General features: G+C 46.6%; 1 protein-coding gene across 4 annotated transcripts in view; it reads left to right on the forward strand.

Moving 5' to 3' along the window:
* The window catches only part of ARHGAP44 (Rho GTPase activating protein 44), a 118,762-nt gene continuing 92,037 nt past the window's right edge, over positions 1-26,725 (forward strand). For all 4 annotated transcript variants that reach the window (XR_009595336.1, XM_027974856.2, XM_027974857.2 and 1 more), the window contains exon 1: positions 1-356. Coding sequence is in view for 3 of the 4 variants with exons in the window: in XM_027974856.2 (XP_027830657.1) it covers positions 304-356 (53 nt within the window). In the remaining variant the exon portion in view is untranslated. The remainder of the gene's footprint in view (positions 357-26,725) is intronic.

Genomic DNA, 26,725 nt, shown 5'->3' on the forward strand with positions numbered 1-26,725 from the left:
AGCCGGTCAGCGGCCAGCCTGCGGAGACCCGGGTCCCGCGCCGTAGCTGGGCTAGGGGCAGCGGCCGGGGCGGACCCGGCGGCGGCGCCCAGGGCGGCCCGGGCGTGGCCATGAGGGCTCCGCGGCTGCACGAGGAGTAGGCGGTGGAGCCCCCGGGAGGGAGCCGCGAGCGGGCCAGACGGCTCGAGAGGCTCCGCAGTGCCGCCGCCCGGGAGGCTCGGCGCGGGAGCCATGTAACCCTGCGGCGGGCTCCGGGCTGCTTCGTCCTCCCCAGCTCCGGGCTAACGCGCCAGCGGGGCCACGATGAAGAAGCAGTTCAACCGCATGCGCCAGCTGGCCAACCAGACGGTGGGCAGGTAGGTCACCCGCGGGCCGGGCGCGCGGCGGGGCTGTATCCCCCTGCGCGCGCAGGTAGGTGATGGAGCGGGCTCGCCGGCCCCCGCCGGTCCTCTGCCCTAGCTCGGGGCGTCGCTCGCGGGCGCGACCCCTCCTCCCCGAAGTTCTCTCGGACCCCCGAGCCATTCTGGATCTCTGCCCGCCGCTCCGGGGCTCTGGTTGCCAAGCGCGAAGAATGACGCATCCTTTACCTGCGTCCCCAGCTGCCCCTTCACCTTGTCCTCCCTGCACCCCCCCCCCCCCCCCACCCCCCGGGACTCCCTTCACCCTCTGGCACCAGAGCGTCCTGGAAACAGGTGTTCGCTCTGATCGTGCTGGAGGCCGCCGACCCGCGGTCGCTCTTCGAAGATGCATGCCCCTCCAGCTCCGAGTTCGGGGCTCCTTGGGGGGTCCGGCGGCGCGGGGAGGGGGGAAATGTTGGGCCTGGTGGGTCGGCTTGACAGCTGAGCCTGCCCCTCCCGGGGCTCTGGCTGTGCAAGATGCTGAATCTCTTTTCCTGGCCGGGTTTGTCGAGGTGTTAGGTGGCGGGGAGAGATCGGTAGGGGTGGGGGCCGCGGCAGGGAAGGTGCTGGTGGAATGGCGCGGCAGTCGCTCGGTCCTGACACTGATTTCAGTGGCGGCTTGCTGGGGGTGGGGCGGCGGGGGTGGCGGTGAAGGCTGCAGAGGAGGCCCAACTCCTCTGGAAGATGAGATAAGCAGAAGGAAGATCACAGCCAGGTAGGGGAGGCCAGGGGCGGGGGGAACCCCGGCCCCAGAGTTGGAAAGAACCGGATCCTAGCGCAAGACCCCGCCGCCGACTGTCATCACCAAAATGGGCTACATCTGGGCTAGTGTCTCCTGGGGCCGCTGTGTGGGGTGCCGGTGTCTGTTCCTGTTACATAAGGGTTCCGGTGGGTCTCTTCCCAAGCTCTGCACACAGACTGGTTGGGTAGAGAGGGTTTTTCGTGAAACTTCTGTCCCTGGAGAGAGATTTCCGTTCCTTCTGTGGCCAAGGAATTTGGGTGTGCTGTCTTAAGGCCGGGGAAAAGAAGAGAACCCAATCTTGGGTGCAATTCAAGTACAAGCTCAACACCTCGAGGGCCCTCCACTAGGTTTACCAAGAAACCAAATACCTTTACTGGGTGGGAAATGGAGCCCCAGCTGGCATCTGGCCAGTCGGGAGTGTGGTCCTCCTGGGGGGGACACTGAACACCCTTCTAAGCACACTGCCCTAATTACTGTGGGCATTTGGGGGCAGGGGGGATGCGGGCGGCTTGTTAGGCTTCCAGATGGCTCCCAAGCAACCATATCTAAAATGGACTTGGATGCATTTTCCTTTTTCCCAAACACATGTGCTTTCACAGGGGGGAGAATTTATGAATAGCAGAGTCAGATTAGCCCAGATTTCTGGCATGGTATTGCCACAGATAGAGCCTCACGTGGGCTGCCTTTCCGTATGTTGGATGCGGAAACCGTGTTTTCCTGTCTGGGTCATTTAGCAGATGATGGTCCAGTTGACCTGTCTTTAGTGATTGACTTCTGCATCACCCCAGGGGCTGGCATAGGTCTTCAGGTCTTCACACCAGACCAACCACGTGACCAGGGACCTATAACCTTAGACCTGGATCTCCCTTCTCACTTGGTCTTGAGGTTCCACTTCGGTCATCGAAGCAAAATGTTAGCAAGGTGTCATGCTTTCTTCCCAGTACCCCTAAAACACAGCTGTTTCTTTTCAGGACTTGTTTCAAAGTAGAACCTTGGGCGTAAAACCTGATTTCCAGCCTCATCCATGGATGGAATGACCAAGGGAGAATGGAGGTTGGGTTTCAGCATAGGTACCAGGTGTTCTTACTAATTTGAAAGCATATTCTTGGAGCGCCAAGCAGCTGGTCACTAAGAGGTGCTTTCCACTTGTTTATGGAGACACTGGTGATTGCTGACGTATGGATGAATTTTGACTCTTTATCAGGTAGCGTTGGGACCAGCTCACTGTTGTGTTAATCACTAGTCTCTATCCATTTTGATGACGTTCTGAGTTGAGTGAACCTTTTAGGGCAAAAACTAGTTTGTATTATTTTGCTGCTGAAAAGGCTTCAGTGGCTTTTCATTGCCCTGAGCGCCCCAGATCTTTCCAGGGGCCTACAAGACCCTGCCAGACGTGGCTCCCTTCTGGTCTTTTCATTCTCCTTCTGTTCCGCTGACCCCTCCCCTCCTCCTCTGTGCTCCATCGACGGCGGCCTTCCTTGCCCCAAACGCACCAAGCTCACTTCAGTCTGGGGATCTTGCTCCAGGTGTTTCCCACTTTCCCTGCTTGGCTAAGGGTCTGCTCTTCCTGCATGCCTCTTCCTCTTCATCCAGGTCGTTGCTCAAAGACTTGAGAGGGCCCCTTCCCCTCTTCCCACTCCCCCCATCATCTTATTCATTTTTGTCACAGCACTCATCGCTCTTTGAAATGCTCTTCTTTTTCATTTTTTTTTTTTTTTAATTTCTTACAAGCACGAAACCGTAGAATGTACCTACTGCTGTTGTATGCTCAGTGTGTATAGTGCAGTGCCTTCTAGGCAGTTGGTCCTCAGTTCATGGTTGCTAATTAATCCAGTTGACCATGGGGTCCATGCAGGTAAGTAAAAGGGGGCAGTCACTTTCTCTTACGGAGAACGTACCAAGGCATGATCCTAACGCTGCTTCTTAATTTCTTGACTCGGTAGAAGCAGTGGGATTGGATGCTTGGAATTTAGGTGTGGGGTTGGTGGACCACCTATTGGTGATGCTTTAACAAGCCACTGGATGCTTGCCCTGTGTGTCTTTGAAAGGATGATATTCTTGTCTTTGAGGGAGGGCAAAGAGATGCGAGGGTGGTCCTACCTCTTGGCATCTCACCCGGCTTGCCTTCTGTAAGTGGTAGGTTCTGGACGTCTTCTGAATATAAAACTGCCAGGGATCAGATCCAGTCTCTTTAACGAGGAAATTCTGTACTTACACATACCTTATGGAGTTAGCAGTATTTTCTCTTGAAGTGAGTACTTCTCTGTAGAGAGGGTGCCAACAACTGGGAAAAGTTTCAAGCCCACTGCAGTTAACTAGGAAAAGTGTCGTCTCCTCCTTGGTTTGCTTCTCCCATCTGTGCACAGATTCCTTCTCCTCTCCGTTCACTGCAGCCCATCTTTTGGGAAGCATCTCTCGACTTTCCAGACTGTACCACCAAGCGCCTCGTGGTTCCAGGTAGCACTGGCTTTCGAGTGGGATGGATCTGGCTGGATGGTTACTGACTACAGGATCTTGAGCTGGGCTCTGCTCTTTAGTTTCCTCATCTGCAAAATGGGCATAATAAGGGTTGTGCTGAGGTGATGTAATAGGAAAGGACCTTTTGTATTCTATGACAAGTTCATCACTAAAGGGATGTTGCCAGTAAGCTTAAATTACACATAATGACCCGTCTCTGGGAGTCCTGCCCCCCAGGTCATGAGCATTAAGCCAAAATACCTTAGTTTAGCTTCCGGGAAACTTCCTGATCAAGCTCACCTGCGAATGACTGCAGGGAGAAAGAAAGTAACACATCCCTTCTGGAGGCTAACCCAAACCAAGAAATGTTTGACTTTACTGTCCGTCCCCCCGCCTTTTTTTTTTTTTTTTAGTATTAATGTAAAAGAAGCCTGAATTCGAACTCAGGCGAGATGGATCTTTGGGACATGAGTCCACCATCTTCTTGGTTTGCTGGCTTTCCAAATAAAGTCACTATTCCTTGGTCCAACAGCTCCTCTCTCAATTTATTGGCCTCTTGTGTGGCGAGCAGTACAAGCTTGGACTCAGTACCAGTGATGTTGTGATTGTGGCAATGAGGTCATGGGATTAGACCCAGAAAGCACCCAAAACCATGCTCAGCCAAGGCATGCTTCATAAATAGTAGCCACAAGTACCTTTGGGCAGATGCCATTCCTGGCTTGTATGCTTATTCTTTCATTCAGTAAATGCTTATTGGATGCCTGCTGTTTGCCAGGCTCTGTACTTGTTCACGAACTGTTGCTGTGCAGAGTAAACAAAACCCTTTTCTCTTGTGTACTGTAATTTTTATCTTGTCTCATTTACCTTTCCCAGTAGACTTTAAGCTCCTTGCAGGCAGGAACAGCTGTCCTCTAATGCCTGGCATATAGTCGGTTCTCTGAAATTCTTTGGCAATTGAATATATAAGTGAACGAGAGGTCCTGGTGTCATAGACAAGGATGCAGAGAGGCTCCAGACACGGCCCCTTTCTCCTTTTGGGATGGTAATGGATGTACTGATGCATGACCACAGCTGTACTCCTGGGCTTTGGAAGGATAGAGCAGGAGTTAAGGGAGGAATCAGTTCATGCTGACTTAGGATACTGAGTTTTTTACCTTCAGGAGAGTCTATCGGTTGCTGGGGTGAGAGGCACTCTGAAAGACATAGAGTATTTTTTCCTGAAAATGGCATGTGGTTTGTGTTGGGTGGAAATAGAGCCCTGAGCTGAGATTTAGAGACCTGCTAGGTGACCCAGAAAATAGAACTAAAACTGGCCTTCCTGGTGGCTCAGACGGTAAAGAAGCTGCCTGCAGTGCAGGAAACGTGGGTTTGATCCCTGGGTCAAGAAGGTCCCCATGGAGATGAGAATGGCTACCCACTCCAGTATTCTTGCCTGGAGAATTCCATGGACAGAGGAGCCTGGCAGGCTACAATCCATGGGGTCACAAAAGTGTCAGACACAACTGAGTGATAACACACTAGGTGACTGAGAAAATGGAAGTAAAACTAGCACCTTGATTTGGTGAGGAGGAGGTTCCTTCAGGCTCCAGTGAGGGGTGGTGGATGGCATAGCAGCCCCTGCTGTAGATGTCTGTTAAGAGTTAAAGGGAGCCTGGCTTATATCGAGTACCCAGGAAATGGTTGGTGAGGCTCCTTGTGCCCATTCAGTCCTCTGAAAACACTGGCTTCCGAGTGTAAAGGACTTCTCAGATGCCCACAGCCACTGACCAGTGATGGCTATCAATGGGCTCTGTGCTAAGTCACATTAGTCGTGTCCAACTCTTTGTGACCCCATGAACCATAGCCCACCAGGCTCCTCTGTCCATGGGATTCTCCAGGCAAGAATACTGGAGTGGGCTGCCATTTGTTTCTCCAGGGGATCCTGCTGACCCAGGAATCGAACCCCCGTCTCTTATGTCTCCCAAATTGGCAGGTGCCACCTGGGAAGCCCTCAGTGCTCATGTGCAAAACAGGGTGATGTTCAAGGGACTCAAGTAGACAAGGAGCTCTGGAAGTGTGGGAGGGACCAAGTCCGGTTGGGTTGGATTCTTTGGTTCTTAAAGCTCTGAGTTGGCGGAGTGGAAGGTCAAGTTTGGTCTGTGCAGCCCCGTCTTCCACTTCTAGACTGCTCGGCCTGCCCCCTTGGGCAGGCTTGGTTTCTGGTGCAGAGCCGGGCAGGCTGAGCATCACTGCTGCTGTGCAGCTCTCAGGATGCCACTGCTGCCACCAGGGGTACCCAGATAGATGCCGAGGATGCAGCCGTCTCCAGGAGCACTGGTGCTGCAGACACCTTGGCTCGAGCCAAAGCAGCCAAGACCAGTGAGGATCTTTTCCTGAAGGTGTCTCTGAGACACTTCTTGGCCCATCAGCAGGCCTCCTAAGAGCCATGGTCCAGTTGATAGGGCGTCACAGAAAAGTCAGAACCAACTCCAGATTAGTCATCGGACTCTTGTGCTCCTGCCTGTATTTCCCTGTGTCTTTCTGTTACGCAATAGGGCTGGGCACACCCAAACCTGTCCCCCCAGGAGCACTGTGGATGTTTGTAAGGTCTCAGAGTGATGTTTTTCATTAGTTTTATGGAAGCCTATGTCAGGCCACCTGCTGCGGTGTGTGTGTGTGACAGAGAAACAGAATGTACTCACCGACGGATGAGCAGGCTAGCAGATCTGGAATGTATTCTCTGCTTGAGTCTTCCAGGCTCCTCACTATGCAGACCTGCCAGCTTGCAGCCTCGGGCTGGGCTGCTCCCGGTTGTCAGGATTTCCTGCAGGACTCTGTTCTCCCAGACCTGCAAGTCATCACCAGGGAGCCATTCTCAGCAGCAGATAATGACTCCCCACCTCCCATTGTCCATCCAGTGAAGAAATGTATCACGATGGGTGATGACGACTGTTTCCCCTCTAGACAAAGTGAATCAGTAGCTGAGCAGAACAGTCATTCAGTTGAAGGTTGTTTCTTTTAGAGGGGATTAGTAAGGATCTCCTGATCTCTTTTAATAATATGAGATTCAAATGCCATATTGATAATGAAAACATGTATTTCAAATGCTATATTGATGACAATGGGAAATAATACAATTAAGCCTCAACTCTGCAAGGAGTTAGTGGTAGTTTGGAGAGAGGTGTGGGGAGACCGGGAGTGGGAAAGAGTCAGGGCTCTCCCGTTGGGTGCTGACGCACCTCTGCCTTTGGGAAGTGTGTGGCTGTCTAGCAATTTTAAACTCTCCTTTCTGTCCAGGAAGCAGATGTTTTTGCTTTCATTTTCCAACTTCAGAGTTTATTTTTAGGATAAATGTTTATTTTCCCACAGAATTCAATTTACTTTTTTAAAAACTTTCTTTTCGGTTGTGTAGACGATACTTGTTTATTGTAGAAAAGTTATAGACTTGAGGGTGGGCAAAAAGGCAAAAAAAAAAAAAAAAACAAACATCAATCTTACTACCTGGAGCGACTTCATGGGTGGTTAAGACTCCCTACTTCCACTGCAGAGGGCTCGGGTTCAATCCCTAGTCGGGAGCCTAGATCCTGCCTGCCACAAGGTATGGCCAGAAAACAAAACAGAAACCCCCCAAACCAGTAATCTGACTACCTGGAGACCACAGTAATATTATGGATATAGTCTTCCAAGTTTTTAATAGGTATATTTCTATTCTTAAAGACATAGAGACCAGTGGCTCTGTACTTTTTGCAACCCGTCTTTTCCTTCTTTGTGTTATATTTTGAATATCTTCCCATGTCGGTAGCTGTGTTTACAGCATGACTTTTCAAAGCTATGTAATGTTACATTAGAGTCCACTGAGTGCCTTTGGTAATCATGTAGCAAGTATTTCCTATGGGTTTACTTTCCTAGGATGAGGTCTTAGAAACGGAGTTTCTAGGCCAAAGAATAAATGAGTTTTTAAGACTGTGAGAGTGTATATTTCATATATATGAATCACACACACATTTTCTGTTTTCATCCTCAGAAGAATTGTTAATTTCTTCTCCCCAACTCCATCAGTAACTAATTTTATGACTTTGTTAATTACCTGAATAAAACCAAAACCTTTTTTCCTCTCAAATTTCTATAGTGAGGTTGAGCATTTTTTATGTCTATTGGATGTCTGTGGCCTTTTGTGAGTTGCCTGCATAGGTCTTTGTCCCATGTCTTTACAGTCATGTTCATGACTATTTCTGATTGATTTTAAGGTCATTGCTAATATATTAAGTATATACACTTAGTCTTATGCCATGCAGTCTCCCTATAGTTTTCTCTGCCTTTGATATTTTATGTCATTTTTAATATTTCATGACCTCAAGTCTATCAATTTATGGTTTGTGCTTTAAATGTTATGCTTTGGAACACTTTTCTCAGCCTAAGATTACATAAATACTGATACATTTTCATTACCATTTATATAATTTTATTTTGCCACCAGATCTTTTATTTGTCAAATTCTGTGATTTTGGTGTGTGACATCACATAGGTGTCAAGTTTAGTTTTTGTTTCTAAACAGTTGTTGTTGTTCAGTTGCTGAGCTGTTTCTGACTCTTGGCGATGCCATGGACTGCAGTACGCCAGGCTCCTCTGTCCTTTGCTCTCTCCCAGAGTTCATATCCATTGAATCGGTGGTGCTTTCTAACCTTTCATCCTCTTTGTCCTCTTTTCCTCCTGCTCTCAATGTTTTCCAGCATCAGGGTCTTTTCCAGTGAGTCAGCTCTTCACATCAGGTGGCCACAGTACTAGAGCTTCAGCAGCAGTCCTTGAATGAGTATTCAGGGTTGATTTCCTTTAGGATGGGCTGGTTTGAGCTCCTTGCAGTCCAAGGGACTCTCAAGAGTCTTCCACAGCACCACAGTTCAAAAGCATCAATTCTTTGGCACTGAGCAGGGATTTGAGGTGGGCTTTGCTGCCCAGGTGAGCAGGGGTGGATCGGTACATCCCATCCTTTGGGCAGGAGAGCAATGGAGTTGGTCTGGGCCCTTCATCCTAGCTTCGTCTGGGGCAACTCCTTGGCTTGACAATTAGGACTCAACAGCTTTGCCTAAAGATTGTGTGCCTTAGTCACAGCTAGTTATAAATAGCTTCCATATTTAAAAAAAATGTTGATTATATTCTTTTGGCTTTGCTCACTGGTTTATTTTTAGTGTTTTAAAATGTATGCATTAAGTTGGGAAAAATTGACAATTTTGCAGTATTTAGTATGATGAGAATTCTTTCTGTCTGGGAATGACATATTTATTCCAGTTTGTTTATGATCCTATAATCTAGTTTTTGTCTACAAAGGTCCTGAATAATCTTGCATTTATGTTTAGGTAATTTGTTATTGTCATTACTGTAGCCTTAATGGTTGGAGTCTTTTGTTAAGTGATATTTTGTTACTCTTTATTGTTGGAATGTAGGAAAGTTGTTGATTCTTGTATAATTATCTTGATCACCTTCATCCAGACTTTCTCATTGCTTATAAGTACTTTAACAGAAATTGAGTGTATTGAGTTTTCCAAGTAGTAATCATATTTTCTACAAGTAGTAATTTTGTTTCTTCCTCTCCAGTATTATACTTATCATATTTTCATGTCTAATTGCATTGTCTAGGACTTATAGAACAGTGTTAAACTATTGATGAATATATGGTGAAATGTGAACTTCCCTGTCTTATTAGCTCTGGAAATGCATGATTGGTTTGAGAGACTTTGTTTTTTAATCATATTACATGTCGCATACATTTATTATTTTATTTTGAATTTTTCTTTTGCACCAAAGTTTAATTTGACTACATTGTCGCGGTCTTTAGAGGTAGTCATGTATTTTTCACTCAGTAATTTATGCCATAGATATTTATTGAGCACTTACTATGTTCCAAGCATTATTTTCTGTGCTGCTGATAGTTCCTCCTACACATGAAGGCCTTGTGTTGTACATTCCTGAGCCTCAGTAGACTTTCTAATATTGAGCTCTCCCTGCCTTCCTGCAGTTGATCTTATTTGACTATGCTTGCTAGTTATTTTTATACAGTGCTAGGTTTAGTGCTTTAGGATTTGGGCATTCAGTATTCCTATGTGTTCTTTTGTTGCTAAGTCTTATCTGACTCTTTGTGACCCCAGGTACTGCAGGACTCCAGGCTCCTCTGTTCCTGGATTTCCCAGGCAAGAATACTGGAGCAGGTTGCCGTTTCCTCCTCTAGGACATCTTCCCAACCTAAGAATCAAACCCATGTCGCCCGCATTGGCTGGTGGATTCTTTACCACTGAGCCATAACATTGTTAAACAGACTGTTCACTGCTTTTCCTGTGCAATGGTGAGGTAAGGAATTCTTGTTCTTTGAAGGTTCAAAACAACCTTTCCAGGACAGTTTTTGGAGGTGGTTCTTTGGCAGCTTTCCCAGTTTCTTCAGCGATCACTGGGCTATTTATGTTTTCTATCTTTTCCTGAGTCATTTTAGTAACCTATGTTATAGAGAAGCATTCCTTTTTTATGCCTTTAAAACTTAATAGAACCTCTGAGTATATAGTCGTACCTCCTTTGTCAGCCAAATTTGCATTTCCCTCTTTTCATCTGGACTAACTTTGCCAGGGGTTTCCCTTCTTCCCATACCCCACATGCACCTCTCTGATGGTGGAGGATGTGATGAATCATGTTGTTCTTTATGGAAGTGACGCACGTCACTTCTGCTCACATCCAGTGGTTAGAGCAAGTCACCTGCCCCACCCCACCCGGAGCTGGGGCAGGGAAAGGCAGTCCCTCATGGACCCGGAAAAGGAGAGCCACAAAGGCCACAGCTCTGTCTCTTGCCACCCAGGACTGGGTGGTGTCTTTTATAGGCTTTATTTTTTTTTGACTCATGGCAGCAATACTTTGGCCATCTGATGTGAAGAGCTGACTCATTGGAAAAGACCCTGATGCTGGGAAAGATTGAGGGCAGGAGAAGAGGGCAACAGAGGCTGAGATGGTTGGATGGCATCACTGACCCAATGGACATGAGTTTGAGCAAGCCCTGGGGGATGGTGAAGGACAGGGAAGCCTGGCGTGCTGCAGTCCATGGGGTCGCAAAGACTGGGACGTGACTTAGTGATTGAACAACAGTGTGGAAGCATGGCTAGAAGTTGGGTGCTCTGCGTAGCTCCATTTTGTGGAAGTGGCAGAGTAGGACAGGCGCAGACCATCAGAGCTGCGGCCTAAGTAGGCCACGCACGGGCAAATGCTCCCTCTCAGCTGCTCTCTCCTGAAGGTGGATCTCTGTAGCCTCTGGGTCCCTCCTGTTACTTCAGTTTAGGTGGTTCTAGAAATGCTAATGAACTGCTCTTGACATGATTAAAAATAACACTGTCACATTCATTCAAGGTAATCGAGTGTCTTGCTGGTAGCCATCCACAAAGAGCATACTATGAACATCTGCCAATAGAAAATTCTTCATTTTGTTTCCTGACTGTAGTTTCACCAAAAAGCATAAGGAGAGTGAGTGCCCTTTGAAAGCACTTTTTTTTTTTTTTTTTTAAAAAGCTCTGTATTGGAAGAAAAGCAGTTTCTGTATCTGCAAAAGCCTCTACCAACTTCTACATGACAAATAAACTGAGCAGGGACCTTTACAAAACGAATGCTATAGAAAAGCATCCTTTTTTTATGATTTTGAAACTTGGTAGAATCTATGAGTATATACTCATATCTCGTTTGTCATATCAGGGAAATGAAAAGCGGACTGAACTTTTATTATTTTGTCATTTGCTTATGGATACTGTTATGGAGCTTCCCTGGTGGCTCAAATGGTAAAGAATCTGTCTGCAATGCAGGAGACACAAGTTCGATCCCTGGGATGGGAAAAACCCCTGCAGGAGGAAATGGCAACCCACTCCAGTATTCTTGCCTGGGGAATTCCACGGACAGAGGAGCCTGGTGGACTGCAAAGAGTTGGACACGACTGAAGCGACTTGGCGCGGCATGAATACTGCTGGGATTGCAGATATAAGCTTCGTTTGCACAGCTGCTCTTGGTGGTGTGTGTCCTGCGTCTTACGGCAGACACTTGAATGCACTTTACAGACGTTCCTGTTTCATCTTCATGACTCTTCAGAATAGTTACTAAAGTAGCAGGAGGGGCCCTGAGGCTGCAGAGGTCCATCCTCAGGAGACACCCCCAGTGTTTGCACAAGTCTCCAAGCAGGTGAGCGTGTGATGCTTCTGGGTGCAGAGTTGGTAAGGAAAGGACAGCAGTTGAGATTTGCTCCTGGATTTGCTGATTTTGACACTGATGTTCTTTATTGCTGTACTTTGAGTCTGGGCTTCCCTGGTAGCTCAGACGATAAAGAATCTGTCTGCAATGCAGGAGACCCGGGTTCAATCCCTGCATCGGGAAGATCCCCTGGAGAAGAAATGGCTACCCACTCCAGTATTCTTGCTTGCAGAATTCCATGGACAGAGGAGCCTGGTTGGCTACAGTCCATGGGGTCACAAAGATTTGGACACAACTGAGGGACTAACACTTTAACTTTTCACTTTGAGTCTGCAGGAGGGAAAAATTTGGAAAATGTTGAAATGTCTGACGTTAGTGGGATGACTAAATTCTGGCCCATCTATGCAGTTGTAACAATCTTAGTGTTTCCCTAACTTTCAAAAAAATGTAATGACTTGGGAGAAATGTTTAAGATAAGGAAACAGGATACAGAAGGCATACAAAGTTGAGACTGTACAGTTTTTTTTTTTTTGTAAAGAGTACATAGAACAGACTGGAAGGAAATCAGGAAAGCCTGGACAATTCAGCATGCAGTGTTTATCTCTGCGTAGGATTAGGAGTGGTTTGGTTTCTTGCTGTTTGCGCTTTCTAAAAATTTCCAAATTCTTTAAAAATAAACACTAAAAAAAAAAATCTAACCCTTTCAAAGTGGGCAAATGTAAAATGTAGCTGGAAGTTCTCATGTGATACTGTTAAGTTTGGGGCCCTGGAAGGTCTGAATAGAAATGTTTGAAGTTCTTCTCAGCCTTGATTTTCAAACATGGGAAACATCTTATCTTCATGCTCTAGAAGGGACCTGATGTCAGATCTCATTTTACAGAACAGAATAGTCATCTCTTAAGAAGTGATCAGCTAATAGCCTTTGTGTGTGGCCACTTTTGAAAGCCACATCACATTTTGAAACTTGGTTTGCATGACTTGGAGCTGAGGTCTAGAGGATCCCTGTGACCAGTTGGGGTTCTCTGGTTGCGGCAGTACGAAGAGCTAATTGAAGCCAAAATGAAGCTTTGGAAAGAAGGGCAGCTCAGAAAATCAACAGAGTGACCAGGTACAAGGGGCCACAGGACAGCCCTGCAGAGGTCATCTTTGGAAGGGTTGCTGCTGCTGCTGCTACGTTGCTTCAGTCGTGTCCAACTCTGTGCAACCCCATAGACAGCAGCCCACCAGGCTCCCCTGTCCCTGGGATTCTCCAGGCAAGAACACTGGAGTGGTTGCCGTTTCCTTCTCCAGTGCATGAAAGTGAAAAGTGAAAGTGAAGTCGCTCAGTTGTGTCCGACTCTTATCGACCCCATGGACTACAGCCTATCAGGCTCCTGCATCCATGGGATTTTCCAGGCAAGAGTACTGGAGTGGGGTGCCATCACCTTCTCTGTTCGGAAAGGTTACTTCCCTGTAAATGGGCTTATTTACAACACAGAAACAGACCCGCAGACTTAGCAAACAAACTTAAGGTTACCGAAAGGGAAAAAGGAAGGGTGGATAAATTAGGGCTTTGGGAATAACGTATATATACTACTATGTTTAAAATAGGTAACCAACAAAGATCTGCTGTATAGCGCAGAGGACTCTACTCAGTATTTTGTAATAACCTATGTGGGGAAAGAATCTGGAAAGTATATATATACACACACATATAGGGCCTCCCAGGTGGCGCTAGTGGTAAAAAACCCGCCTGCCAATGCAGGATTGACCCAGGGTTTGATCCCTGGGTTGGGGAGTTCCCCTGGAGGAGGGCATGGCAACCCACTCCACTATTCTTGCCTGGAGAATCCTGTGGAAAGAGGAGCCTGGAAGGCTACAGACCATGGAGTTCCAAAGAGCTGGACACACACATGCACGCACACACACACACACACACACACACACACACTCTAAACTGTATAAATGCATAACTGAATCACTTTGCTGTACACCTGAAACTAACATTGTAAATCAACTGTACTTAAATTTAAAACAAATTTTTTTAAAAAGGGGTTAGTTCCCAGTTTTCTGTCATTGGGCCACTCAGGATTCCACCGCAGAAGAGAGTCTGATTGGCTTGGAGTGGGTCGTGTGGCCTGGCCAACCCTTTGCAGACCGAGGAAGGGTAAGGAGTTGACTACATCGCATGTCCACGCAGACCAAATGGGGAGAAGCAATTCCCAAAAGGAAAACCAGAGGCTTCTACCCTAAGGATCAAGAAAGGATGGTGGCCGTTTAGTCCACTCAGATGGTTGACTAGGCTCTAGTCAGTGACATCAAAGGCCCAACCTAGGACCCTTTGCCAGGGAGCTGTGACCTTAGCAGTGACCTGGAGAGCTTGTTTCCTGGAATTCTGAGGTCATTCCTCACTCCTCCATGTCCAGTCAGTTCCTGCAAATTTCTCTCTGAATCATAATTTATATATGTTATTTCATTCCTGTATCTTTTTAGAAACTTTTTATTTTGTATTGGAGTGTAGCCAATTAACAGTGTTGTGATATTTTCAGGTGGACAGCAGAGGGACTCAGCTGTATGCATACATGTATCCATTCTCCCCCCAAACTCGCCTCCCATCCAGGCTGCCACATGACATGGAGCAGAATTCCCCTTGCTATATACAGCAGGTCCTTGTTGGTCATCCATTCTAAACATGTACAGTAGTGGGTACAGGTCCATCCCAACATTCCTGATTGTTCCTTGTTGTCTGTGTCCCTACCATCGGCTGCTGCAGTGTCCTCTCTATGTGTATTCTCGCCTGGGATCTCTCCTCTCTGGCTTCCTGCAACACAGGAAAGATGATATTTTCGAGCACATGGACAGAAGAAGTTCCTTTTCCTTCTTTATCAAGTTTTGTTCTGTGGGAAAAAAATCCCCGGACTGCAAGGAATGTGGCACGCTGTCGACTCTTCTTAGAGACTTACAATCTATATTTCTATTTAAGGTTCTCAAGTTCTGCAGTAAAGAAAAGTGGATCACTTGTATCACCTAGAATGCTTTTCATTGCAGTAGCAGATGAGACTTCAGAGAGACTTAGTAAGGAGACTTTGTTTCAGGGGAAGGTGTGTGCGCAGGTAGGGAGAGACCAGGTGCCCTGAGCACAGGGTCCCTGTGTCTTTCTCACCATTTCTCTTTGCTTTGCCTTCACCTGCATCTTGGCTTTTTTTTCATGGTCAAAATACAGCTGGTAGCAGTAACTGAGGTAGTTTGTCTTCATGCTCATGAACCCACAAGAGGACACGGGAGAGAGATGCTTGGGTCTGAATGTTTGTGTTCTCCCCAAATTCATGTTGAAATCCTGACCCTCAAGGTGGTGGTTTGGGAAGTAGGGCCTTTAGGAGTTAATGAGATCACGAAGACAGAGGCACCGTGAATGGGATTAGTGGCCTTATAAAGGCATCCCTGGAGGGTCTTCCCTGATGGTCCAGTAGTTAAGACTCTGAGTTTCCAGTGCAAAGGATGCAGATTTGATCCCTGATCCAGGAGCTGAGATCCTACTTGCAGTGGGGTGCAGCCAAAAAGGAATCCCCTGAAAGCTCCCTTGGCCCCTCCACTACATGAGGACTCAAGGAGAAGACATTGCCATAAAGCAGATCAGCTGTCGCCTTGACCATGGACTTGCCAGTTTCTAGAACTGGGAGACATTTCTACTGATGTGAAGCCACTTGAATCCCTACAGCATTCTGTTAACAGCAGCCCCAAAATGACTCAGACAAGTGGAGCAGTCCCTAGGGTCCCAGTCAGGGGATAGGAGTCCTTTCCTCTCACCTAAGGCAGTTGATACGCATGTGCTCAGTCGAGTCTGACCCTGTGACCCTATGGACCCCATGGACTCCTCTGTTCATCGGATTTCCCAGGCAAGAATACTGGAGTGGGTTGCTATTTCCTTCTCCAGGGGAGCTTCCCAACCCAGAGCTGGAACCCAGGTCTTCTGCATTGCAGGTGGATTCTTCACTGAGCCACTGAGGAAGCCCAGGAATCCTGGAGTGGGTTGCCGTTTCCTCCTCCAGGGAGTAAACCTGCGTCTCCTGTATCTCCTGCGTTGACAGGCAGATTCTTTTCCCTGAGCAGCCTGTGAAGCGTATTTACATCTTTTCCATTGACTTACCGTGTGCCTGAGGGAGGAAGTGCCGTGGGCTGCCGGGCGCAAGCCTGCATCTTTGACTGGGTCCCTAGCAGGGGAGGCAGGACTGTGCTCACTGGTGGCACAGAGACCCCTGGGAGTACAGATCCAGAAGGGAGGAGGAAAAGGGCATCTGGGTAGACAGTCAGACTGCAGCTAGGTTGAACCCAGCATTTTGAGTGTGCAAACCAATTTTTCAGGGGCCACCCATGCTTCAAACTAGAGTTTTTAGACTGTCGTTGGAAGTGTGGTTCAGAGAAGTTCAAGTCTTAACCTTAGTGATGTTTTCACCTTGAGTCAGAATGTTGTTGCTTCTGCTTTGTATGTGTCAGGGCCCTTCTGTATTCCAGAGCTCTGGTTTGTATCGACATATGAAACATGGTGTACTGTATCATCATGATAGTTCAGCTTGTTGTCTGTGGACCCCAGTGCCGTGTCTGGAATACAGAAGGGGCTCGGGAGCTGGGAGGCTCATTCTGAGAGCTCGATTCGGATGCCACCCGACCTGTCTCTCCGCACGGCCGTGTCTTGCTTTGTGCTTCCGCACGCTCCGCTGCTTCTGTACCAGTTTTCTCATCCTGCTCTGATCTCCAGCTGCTGCCTGTTCTGTTTACCTCACTGGACTGGGGGCTGTGACTTTGCAGGGATCCAGGCTGATACCTGTGTCCGGAGCTGTCCCAGGTGCTGTGCCAACAGCGGAAGCAGGCGCTTCTTAATGAGGTGGCATGAGGCAGTGTGTGCTTTTCTAACAGGCATCAGAATGGGTTTTTTGAGTCCTCTAAATTGAGATTTTCCATGCTAAATATTTAGCTTGGGGCTTGTAGTCGTGCCTTCCTAATCGCCAGGATTTTACTCTGCAAGCAAAAAAATAGGACATGGCTTTAGAACTGGTCCCTAGTAAGTATAATGTCTTTAATTTGAAAGTATGATTTTTCCATAAGCCAGACCCAGGCCATTGCATTGTCATATTTGCAAAGAGGAAGGTGTAGTCATGGAAATGTATTGAGTAAAGAAGTCACTCGTTAACAGATAACTATTGACCACCTACTGTCGTGGTAGGTGACAGGTGGGGTCACAGGAAGCAGATACTGAGAGTAACACGCAGAGTGGTTATTAGGAAGTGTTCTTAACATCAGCAGGTGTGGCAGAAGTGAATGGAAACAGGACTTGGCAGAAGGAGAAATGAGACCGTGATGCAGTCCCAGGAAAGGTCTCAGCTGGTTCCCTGTTGGGTTGGCGTCTGGAGCTCAGATGTCTCTTCAGAGTCGTCCTTGGTTGGGAGGAAGGCATTAAGCCATTTTTTATCTCTGTATTGATCAGTTGTTGGAATTGCACCTTTCACTGGAAGACAGGGTGACTTTCAGCCCGAGCAGTGCCAGAGGGTCGACCGCTGAAGGTGGTCATCTGGCGGCGTTCCTTTTATTCCTGAGATGGGGCGCATAGCTTTCATTCCTGAAGGGGAGGCTGGTGTCCACTGCACCTACCAGGTGGCAGGTCCTTTGCTAGAAACGTGCGCGTGAGGAGGAAAGCACTTAAACCAGGGCAGTGGCGTCTCAGGTGACAGGTCCGTTGTTCGTGGCATCCTGAGAACATGATGGTGTTTGGATGGAGTGAGGTTTGGGAGGATGTCATGGAAGCTGAGACATTAAGGACGATGCATTTCTAGCAGGATAAGGGAGTGGAAATGCCAAGGGATGTAGAGCGTGGCACTGCAAGTAAGTCAAATAAATTTTCTGTGTTTGGAACGTCATTGGCAGTCGGAGTAAGGCTTAGACTGTCTAATTTACTGTCCAAAGTGGGACACTTCTGAGACTGGTTGCATAAGTCAGTGCCAGGGACAGTAGGGCAAAGCCTGGGCACACATTGTATGGATAGCCTACTTTTGTCATGACTCAGCGAATTTGGGTTTTACACAAGGACCAGAGATAAATTGCTCAGTAAATTACCAAATCATTGGGCCTCTTTCCACACTTCTGGGGTCATGACAAGGGTTCTGATGTTGGAGTCCCACAGGTTTAGATCTTGCCTCCGTCCCTTAACTATTTGCAAAATCTTGAATGTGTCACTTAGACTCGGTCAGCCTCAATTATCTTATTTGCAAAATCGGTATATTAATAATTGCCATGATATTTTATGATTTTTAAATGATAAAATATGTTTTATGATATGATAAAGTATGATATTTTAAATGAATTAGTACACACACAGTACTTGAAATAGTTTCTGGGACAGTATAAGCCAGCAGTAAGCGTAAGATGCTGCTATTATTTTAAATAGGGGAGGAGATTGGGTTTTAGGCTAATTGCTCTGGATGCAGGATGGGAAACCAAATGGAGAGGCGAGCAAGCCTAGGGCAGAGGGACCAGTGAGGAGATGACGCTATTGAACTCAGAGACTAGGTAAGTCATTCAAGCCAGGTGATGGCCACCTGGATCAGATCTGTGGTCATGAAGATGGGAGATGTGGAGAAATTAGAGGTAGTTAAGTTGTTGGCTTGGGGACCTTGGTAGAACTTGAGGGAGCAGCAGGAGATAGAGCTGCCCTGAGGTTTGGGATTAGGGCAAAGGGTGGGCAGTCCTGCCAGTCACTGAGAAACACAAGGGGAAGGTGTTCCACTGGGCATCTAGGTCTGGAGCACAGGAGGAGGTCTAGTGGTGATGGAGTTAGGAGTCCTCAGCAGGTGGGTGGAATCGAAGCGTTGAAGTGGGGGGTCGGGGGGAGTGTTGCTAAGAAGAGAGGGCTGCAGAGGAATGTCCCGAGGAACCTCAGGAAATAATAGATGGTGTGGGGGTGAGGGGATTATACTGGAGCCCTCATTTTAGCTCAGAGTTACAACAGAGAAAGCCTTGCTCCACCTACTGTGTCAGCTCTTAGGGCTCCTGTAATCAATTACCACACACCCAGGTGTGGGGGGGGGGGTTTAAAATAACAGATTGTTGTTTTCTGACAGTTCTAAAGGCTACTGAGTCAAAATCCAGGGTGTAGGCAGGGCCGTGTTCTCTCTAAAGGTTCCGGGGAGGATAGATCCCTTGCTGGGATGTAATGAAGAGGATCTCCTTTTCGGGGCTTCCCTGGTGGCCCACAGGTAAAGAAGCTTCTGCCAGTGCAGGAGACTCGGGTTCCATCCCTGGTTTGGGGAGATCCCCTGGAGAAGGAAGTGGCAACCTACTGCAGTATTCTTGTCTGGGAAGTCCCTTGGATAGAGGAGCCTAGAGGGCTACAGTTATTGGGGTCACAAAAGAATTGAACACGACTTAGCGACGAGACCACTACCACCATCTCCTTTTCATCAGCTTCTGACAGGAAGCTTCAAAAATCCCTGGAATTTCTTGAGTTAATAGTTGTGCTTTCTTATGTTAACGAGGTGACCTTGGTGGGCCCCTAGATGGCTTCAGGATGGGGGCTGGTCTCCAGAAAGACGAACCTTGTGATTGAAGGGTTGGAACATTGGGCTGGCACAAACAACATCTGAGGTGGAGAGAGGAGCTGGGTGTCCAGTGCTGTGTCCAGTGACTCAATCCATCTTGTCTATGTGATGAAACTCATATATAATTTCTGGACAGTGGAGCTCAGTAGAACTTCCTAGATGGGAACATATTGAGGTGCTGGGGGTGGGGCACATATTTCCATGAGAAGAGGCCATGGAAACCCAGCATCTCCCCCCATCCCACACCTTGCTCTGTGTACGCCTTTCATCTGGTTGTTCCCAAGTTGTATCCTTCTTTATTGGGCTATAGTTGATTTACAATGTTGTGTGTTTAATTTCTGCTGTGCAGCAAAGTGGCTCAGTTATACACATGTATAATCTTTCTCGTGTTCTTTTCCATTATGGTTTATCCCAGGATATTGAATATGGTTCCCTGTGCTCTACAGTAGGACCTTGTTACTTATTCATCCTGTATGTAATAGATTGCATCTGCTAATCCCAATTGAGTTGTTGCCATCATACATATACACAAAGCTGTAATCCTAAGAGGAACGCTTTCAGGGAGATCTGTGAGTCATTCTAAGAAATGATCCCACCTAAGGGAGATGGGGGAAGCCCTGAATTTGCAGCCAGCTGGGCAGATCATGGGCAACTTGGGGACACCCCAAACTGGGGCTGGCACCAGAAGTAGGGGAAATCTTGTGTAGCCCTCTATCCTTAACTTCTGGGGTCTGCTTTGACTTTGGGTAGTTAGTGTCAGAATGGAATAGATCTGTAGGACATCTGGTTGGTACCAGGGAGCAGTGTCAGAACTTTCTCTTAACTTCTGGTTTTGCCAGCAATCCTTGGTGTTATTAATACTTGGGTTGTAGACACAGTATTAATAGAGATTAATCTAATCTCTGCTGCTGTCATCACATGGCATTATCACTGACTCTGTCTCTTCTCATCTTCTTACAAGTACACCAGTCATATTGGGTTAAAGGTCCACCTGTCCCAGCACATGTGACAGTATGTGTTCAGTCATTTTTGACTCTTTTCTTGTAACTCTGTGTTTCTGTATGGGCTTCCCTAGTAGCTCAGCTAATAAAGAATCCGCCTGCATTGCAGGAGACCTTGGTTCAATTTCTGGGTCTGGAAGATCTGCTTGGGAAGGGGTAAGCTACCCACTCGAGTATTCTTGGGCTTCCCTTGTGGCTCAGCTGGTAAAAACAATCTACCTGCAGTGTTCAATCTCTGGGTTGGGAAGATCCCCTGGAGAAGGGAATGGCTACCCGCTCCAGTATTCTGGCCTGGAGAATTCCATGGACTGTATAGTCCACAGGGTCGCAAAGAGTCACACATGACTGAGCAACTTTCACTTTCACCATGGTCTGTAACCCACCAGGCTCCTCTGTCCATGAAATTTCCCAGGCAAGAATACTGGAGTGGGTTGCCATTTCCTACGTCAGAGGATCTTCCTCACCCAAGGATCAAACCCACATCCCTCATGTCTCCTGCATTGGCAGACGGATTCTTTACCACTAGTGCCACCTGGGAAGCCCATACCCCCAACATATCCTCCTCTTACGTGAATTACACCTGCAAGAACCCTATTCCCAGCTAAGGTCACGTTCTGACTATAACTTCTGCGGGGGTAGGGGTGGGGTTGTTTGTGACACAGTTCAGTCAACAAAACCAATGAAACATATTTATCCTTCAACAAGGATAAAAAGGTTTAACCATATTTTTGTGCCAAGCTTAGTGGTGAGGGCAGTGAGCGCAACAAAGATGATACATCTAGATGAATAGTGAATTTCTCCAGCACCGTTTATTAAAAAAAAAAAAAAAACCTATCCTTTCCCTGTTACATTGCAGTGTTCTTATCATAAATCAGTTGATAGTACATGTGGGTCTGGATTTACCTGCTGGCCATAGTTTGCTGACCCTGCAGTAAGTTGTCATGGACTTCCTAGCTTGGGAGGGAGAGTAGTGGCACCACTTTGGGTACCTGGGTTCACACTTCTGAGCCTCAGGGAGTCCAACGCCAGTAGGTGTGTGGAGCTCTAGTAAAACCATACTCTCTTTAATAACCCATTACTGTTAATTATTCAGGGAAAGAAACCAAAGCCTAGAATGCAAGCCATTTGCAAATCAGGATGGAATTGTCTCGTCATTTTATGTCTTGAGCAGAAGTGATGAGAGCTGAAGGGAGTGGTGAGAGCTGAACAAAGACAATTGTGTACAGCATTAGAGCCAGAAAACAAGATATCTTAGACATTAAAATACTGGTTTCCTTGGCCACCCTTCTTGCCTGGTGACTCCATCTTTCTCTTCCCAAGGCACATCTGTGACTCAGAGGCTGGACTTAGGAAATGTTACATCTATGAAAGAAACAGTTGTTCTGCACAAGGTAATGGCAAAGCCAGCTAGAGGTGCCGGATCAATCATGTTTTCTTAAAGTATCAGGAAGGCAGGTTACTGGGTAGACCTTTTTCCTGATCTGCTGTGTGGTATGGGTAGATTCTGCTTTCTAACTTCTTTCATCTGCATAGTCTCATAACTCAGAAATCTGCTGTGGTTCAATACCAACTTCGTGTAGACTCTCTAGTTATAAAGTAATGTTCTGTCTGGCACTCTTGACCCTGGAGATCAGCAGCAGCATTGGTTCCTTGGGATCGCATGACTGTCTTTATGATAATAGGAATCTTCAGAACTCCAGGCTTCTTTAATACTTCCAATCAACTTGCAGACTATTGAACTCTCTTAAAGTCTTTCCTGAGGAGCTTTGTGCCTGTAACTGAGGCAGTACACTCTGCTGTCGTGGGTGACTCAACAAGGCCGGTTGGTACCTTGTGAATTCTTTACTGTCCAACTTGAATGGGCCCACCCCCCATGGCTCCCTCTAAATCCTGCTGTTGTCAGATCCGCTTCTTCTGTCCTTCTCCCAAACAAGAGTACTTCCTGTTTCTGTTTTCCTCAAACTGCCTCCTCCCTAGCACTTTTACTAACCTCCCCTTCCCCTTCCTGTAGAAAGCTGATGCTCTATCAGATGGATGAGATGGCCATGACGTTCCACTGTGAAAGTCAAGACTTCCTCTGTAGCTTCTCTACCTTCTCACCTGTTCCGGCAGAGGAGGAATTCTTCTCCTCTTCTTTCTGTCCTTCCATCTGTGCTTTGGGTCTCATCTCTAGAACCTTACTGTGTCATCAAGTCTCCCTTCTTTCCCCTGTATATTTAATTACTCTTTCGAATAGTTTGTTCCATCAACAATGGAGGTGTTCAATCCCTTCCATCTCAACAATAAAATTTCCCCTGACATTCCCTCCAACACTGACTTACCTCTCATCTTTTAAAGCCAGACTTTTGGGAAAGATGCCTGTATTCACAGTCTTTGTTCTTTGCCTCCTCTTTTTTGCTAAGTATAAATTTTTTACTGAAGTATAGTTGATTTACAGTGTTGCACCAGTCTCTGATGTACAGCTAAGTGACTGTTATACACACATATACATTTTTTTACGTTCTTTTCCATCATGGTTTATCACAGGAAATTGAATATAGTTCCCTATGCTATACAGTAGGACCTTGTTTATCCATCCTATATATAATAGTTCGCATCTGCTAACTGAAAACTCCCAGTTCACCTTCTTACACCCCCTTCCCCCTCGGCAACCGCAAGCCTGTTCTCTCTGTATGTCTGTGACTCTGTTGCTGTTTCATAGATAAGTTCATTTGTGGCATATTTTAAATTCCACATATAAGTAGTATCATATGGTATTTGTCTTCCTCTGACTTGCTTCACTCAGTATGATTGTTTCTAGGTCCATCCATGATGCTGCAAATGTCTTTGCTCTCTCTTCACTGTGCATCCCTCTGCCTGGCCTCTGGTCCTGTTCCTTACCCGCATCCCTCTGCCTGAACTCAGTGAGGTACCAAAAAGGCGCCAGACTCCATATGGCTAAATCCACTGACATCTCTGAGTCTTTACTCTTTCACCTTTCAGCAGTCTTGGTTGATCACTTCTCCCTGAAGTGCTTTTTCTCCCTCCCTCGGCTTCAGTGATACGATATTGTGCTGCGATTCTTCCTGTTTTTCTGGCCATTGCTTATCTGTCTCCATTGCAGGAAATAATGGATTTCCTCGTGGATTCTATGGTCTTTCCCTATGCAATTTCCTTCATACCCTTGGCTTCTGTGACCACTCTCTGCAGAAGACTGAGTTCTCATAAGCCGTCTTGGAGCTGCCAGTGGTGAAGCCCCAGGTCCTTAATGCACTGTGGAAAAGTTTGAATTTTTGGTGAAGTTTTATTGACATTTTAGAAAGATTAGTCTTCCTGATGTGTGCAGAATACTTAGTAGAGAGACACAAGTGAAGCAGGGAAACCTTTTAGGAAGCTAATATCCAGAAAAGAGGTCGTGGGGGCCTCATGTGTTCAGATGTGCCGTAAACACAACATTTCTAAGGCCTGTTTCATAGTCTTCTTCCCAGGCTTCCCTATTGTCGTGTCTGCCATCACATCCACCTGGCTGGATGGGTTAGAGACATTGACCACACCTGTTTTGGTGTATTCCAGCTACTAAAACAAGATACCATAGACTGGAGCTCTAATCAGCGATAGACATTAGCTTCTCATAGTTGTGGAGGATGGAAGTCCAAGATCAAGGTAGCAGCATGGTCTGGCTCTGGTGAAACCCCTTTCCGTTTTCCTGGCTGACACCTTCTTGCTGTGCCCTCACATTGTGGAAGGAGCTCAGGGGTCTCTCTGGAGCTTCATTTATAAGAACATTTATGTCGGGCGTGGAGGCACTACTCTCATGACCAAATCAGTTTCCAATGATTTCATCCCATGATACCATCATCATCTCTGAGAGTGAGGATTTAAACATTGAATTTTAGGGGACAGTTCAGTTCAGTCACTCAGTTATGTCTAACTCTTTGTGACCCCATGGACTGCAGCACACCAGGCCTCCCTGTCCATCACCAACTCCCAGAGCTTGCTCAAACTCTTATCCATTGAGTCGGTGATGCCATCCAACCATCTCATCTTCTGTTGTCCCCTTCTCCTCCTGCCTTCAATCTTTCTCAGCATCAGGGTCTTTTCCAATGAGTCAGTTCTTCCCATCAGGTGGCCAAAGTATTGGAGTTTTATCTTCAGCATCAGTCCTTTCAATGAATATTCAGGACTGATTTCTTTTAGGATGGACTGATTGGATCTCCTTGCTGTCCCAGGGACTCTCAAGAGTCTTCTCCAACACCACAGTTCAAAGCATTAGTTCTTTGGCACTCAGGTTTCTTTATAGTCCAACTCTCACATCCATACATGACTACTGGAAAAACCATAGCTTTGACTAGATGGACCTTTGTTGGCAAAGTAATGTCTCTGCTTTTTATTTTTTTATTTTTTGATCTCTGCTTTTTAATATGCTGTCTAGGTTGGTCATGGCATTTCTTCCAAGGAGGAAGCATCTTTTAATTTCATGGCTGCAGTCAGCATCTGCAGTGATTTTGGAGCCTCCCAAAATAAAGTCTCTCACTGTTTCCATTGTTTCCCCATCTGTTTGCCATGAAGTGATGGGACCAGATGCCATGATCTTAGTTTTCTGAATGTTGAGTTTTAAGCCAAAAGTTTCTGAATGTTGAGTTTAAGCCCTCTTCCAATAACACAAGAGAAGACTCTAAACATGGACATCACCAGATGGTCAATACTGAAATCAAATTGATTATATTATTTGCAGCCAAAGATGCAGAAGCTTTATACAGTCAGCAAAAACAAGACCAGGATCTGACTGTGGCTCAGATCATAAACTCCTGACTGCAAAATTCAGACTTAAATTGAAGAAAGTAGGGAAAACCTCCAGACCATTCAGTTCAGTTCAGTTCAGTTGCTCAGTCGTGTCTGACTCTTTGCGACCCCATAAACCGCAGCACACCAGGCCTCCCTGTTCATCACCAACTCCTGGAGTCCACCCAAACCCATGTCCATTGAGTTGATGATGCCATCCAACCATCTCATCCTCTGTTGTCCTCTTCTCCTCCTGCTCCCAATCATTCCCAGCATCAGAGTCTTTTCAAATGAGTCAGCTCTTTGCATCAGGTGGCCACAGTACTAGAGCTTCAACATCAGTCCTTCCAATGAACACCCAGGACTGATCTCTTTTAGGATGGACTGGTTGAATCTCCTTGCAGTCCAAGGAACTCTCAAGAGTCTTCTCCAACACCACAGTTCAAAAGCATCAATTCTTCGGTGCTCAGCTTTCTTTATAGTCCAACTCTCACATCCATACATGACCACTGGAAAAACCATAGTCTTGACTAGACAGACCTTTGTTGACAAAGTTGTGTCTGCTTTTTAATATGCTGTCGAGGTTCGTCATAACTTTCCTTCCAAGGAGTAAGCATGTTTTAATTTCATGGCTGCAGTCACCATCTGCAGTGATTTTGGAACCTGAAAAAATAAAGTCTGACACTGTTTCCCCATCTTTTTCCTATGACGTGATGGGACTGGATGCCATGATCTTCGTTTTCTGAATGTTGAGCTTTAAGCCAACTTTTTCACTCTCCTCTTTCACTTTCATCAAGAGGCTTTTTAGTTCCTCTTCACTTTCTGCCATAATGGTGGTGTCATCTGCATATCTGAGGTTATTGATATTTCTCCCGGCAATCTTGATTCCAGCTTGTGCTTCTTCCAGCCTACGTTTCTCATGATGTACTCTGCATATAAGTTAAATAAGCAGGGTGACAATATACAGCCTTGACGTACTCCTTTTCCTATTTGGAACCAGTCTGTTGTTCCACATCCAGTTCTAACTGTTGCTTCCTGACCTGCATACAGGTTTCTCCAGAGACAGGTCAGGTGGTCTGGTATTCCCATCTCTTTCAGAATTTTCAACAGTTTATTGTGATCCACACAGTCAAAGGCTTTGGCATAGTCAATAAAGCAGAAATAGCTGTTTTTCCGGAACGCTCTTGCTTTTCCCGTGATCCAGCGGATGTTGGCAATTTGATCTCTGGTTCCTCTGCCTTTTCTAAATCCAGCTTGAATATCTGGAAGTTTACAGTTCACGTATTGCTGAGGCCTAGCTTGGAGAATTTTGAGCATTACTTTACTAGTGTGAGATGAGTGCAGTTGTGCGATAGTTGGAGCATTCTTTGGCATTGCCTTTCTTTGGGATTGGAATGAAAACTGACCTTTTCCAGTCCTGTGGCCACTGCTGAGTTTTCCAAATTTGTTCGCATATTGAGTGCAGCACTTTCAGAGCATCATCTTTCAGGATTTGAAATAGCTCAACTGGAATTCCATCACCTCCACTAGCTTTGTTCGTAGTGATGCTTTCTAAGGCCCACTTGACTTCACATTCCAGGATGTCTGGCTCTAGGTGCGTGATCACACCATCGT

The sequence above is a fragment of the Ovis aries genome, chromosome 11, assembly GCF_016772045.2.
Source record: "Ovis aries strain OAR_USU_Benz2616 breed Rambouillet chromosome 11, ARS-UI_Ramb_v3.0, whole genome shotgun sequence".
In the NCBI taxonomy this organism is placed as follows: domain Eukaryota; kingdom Metazoa; phylum Chordata; class Mammalia; order Artiodactyla; family Bovidae; genus Ovis; species Ovis aries.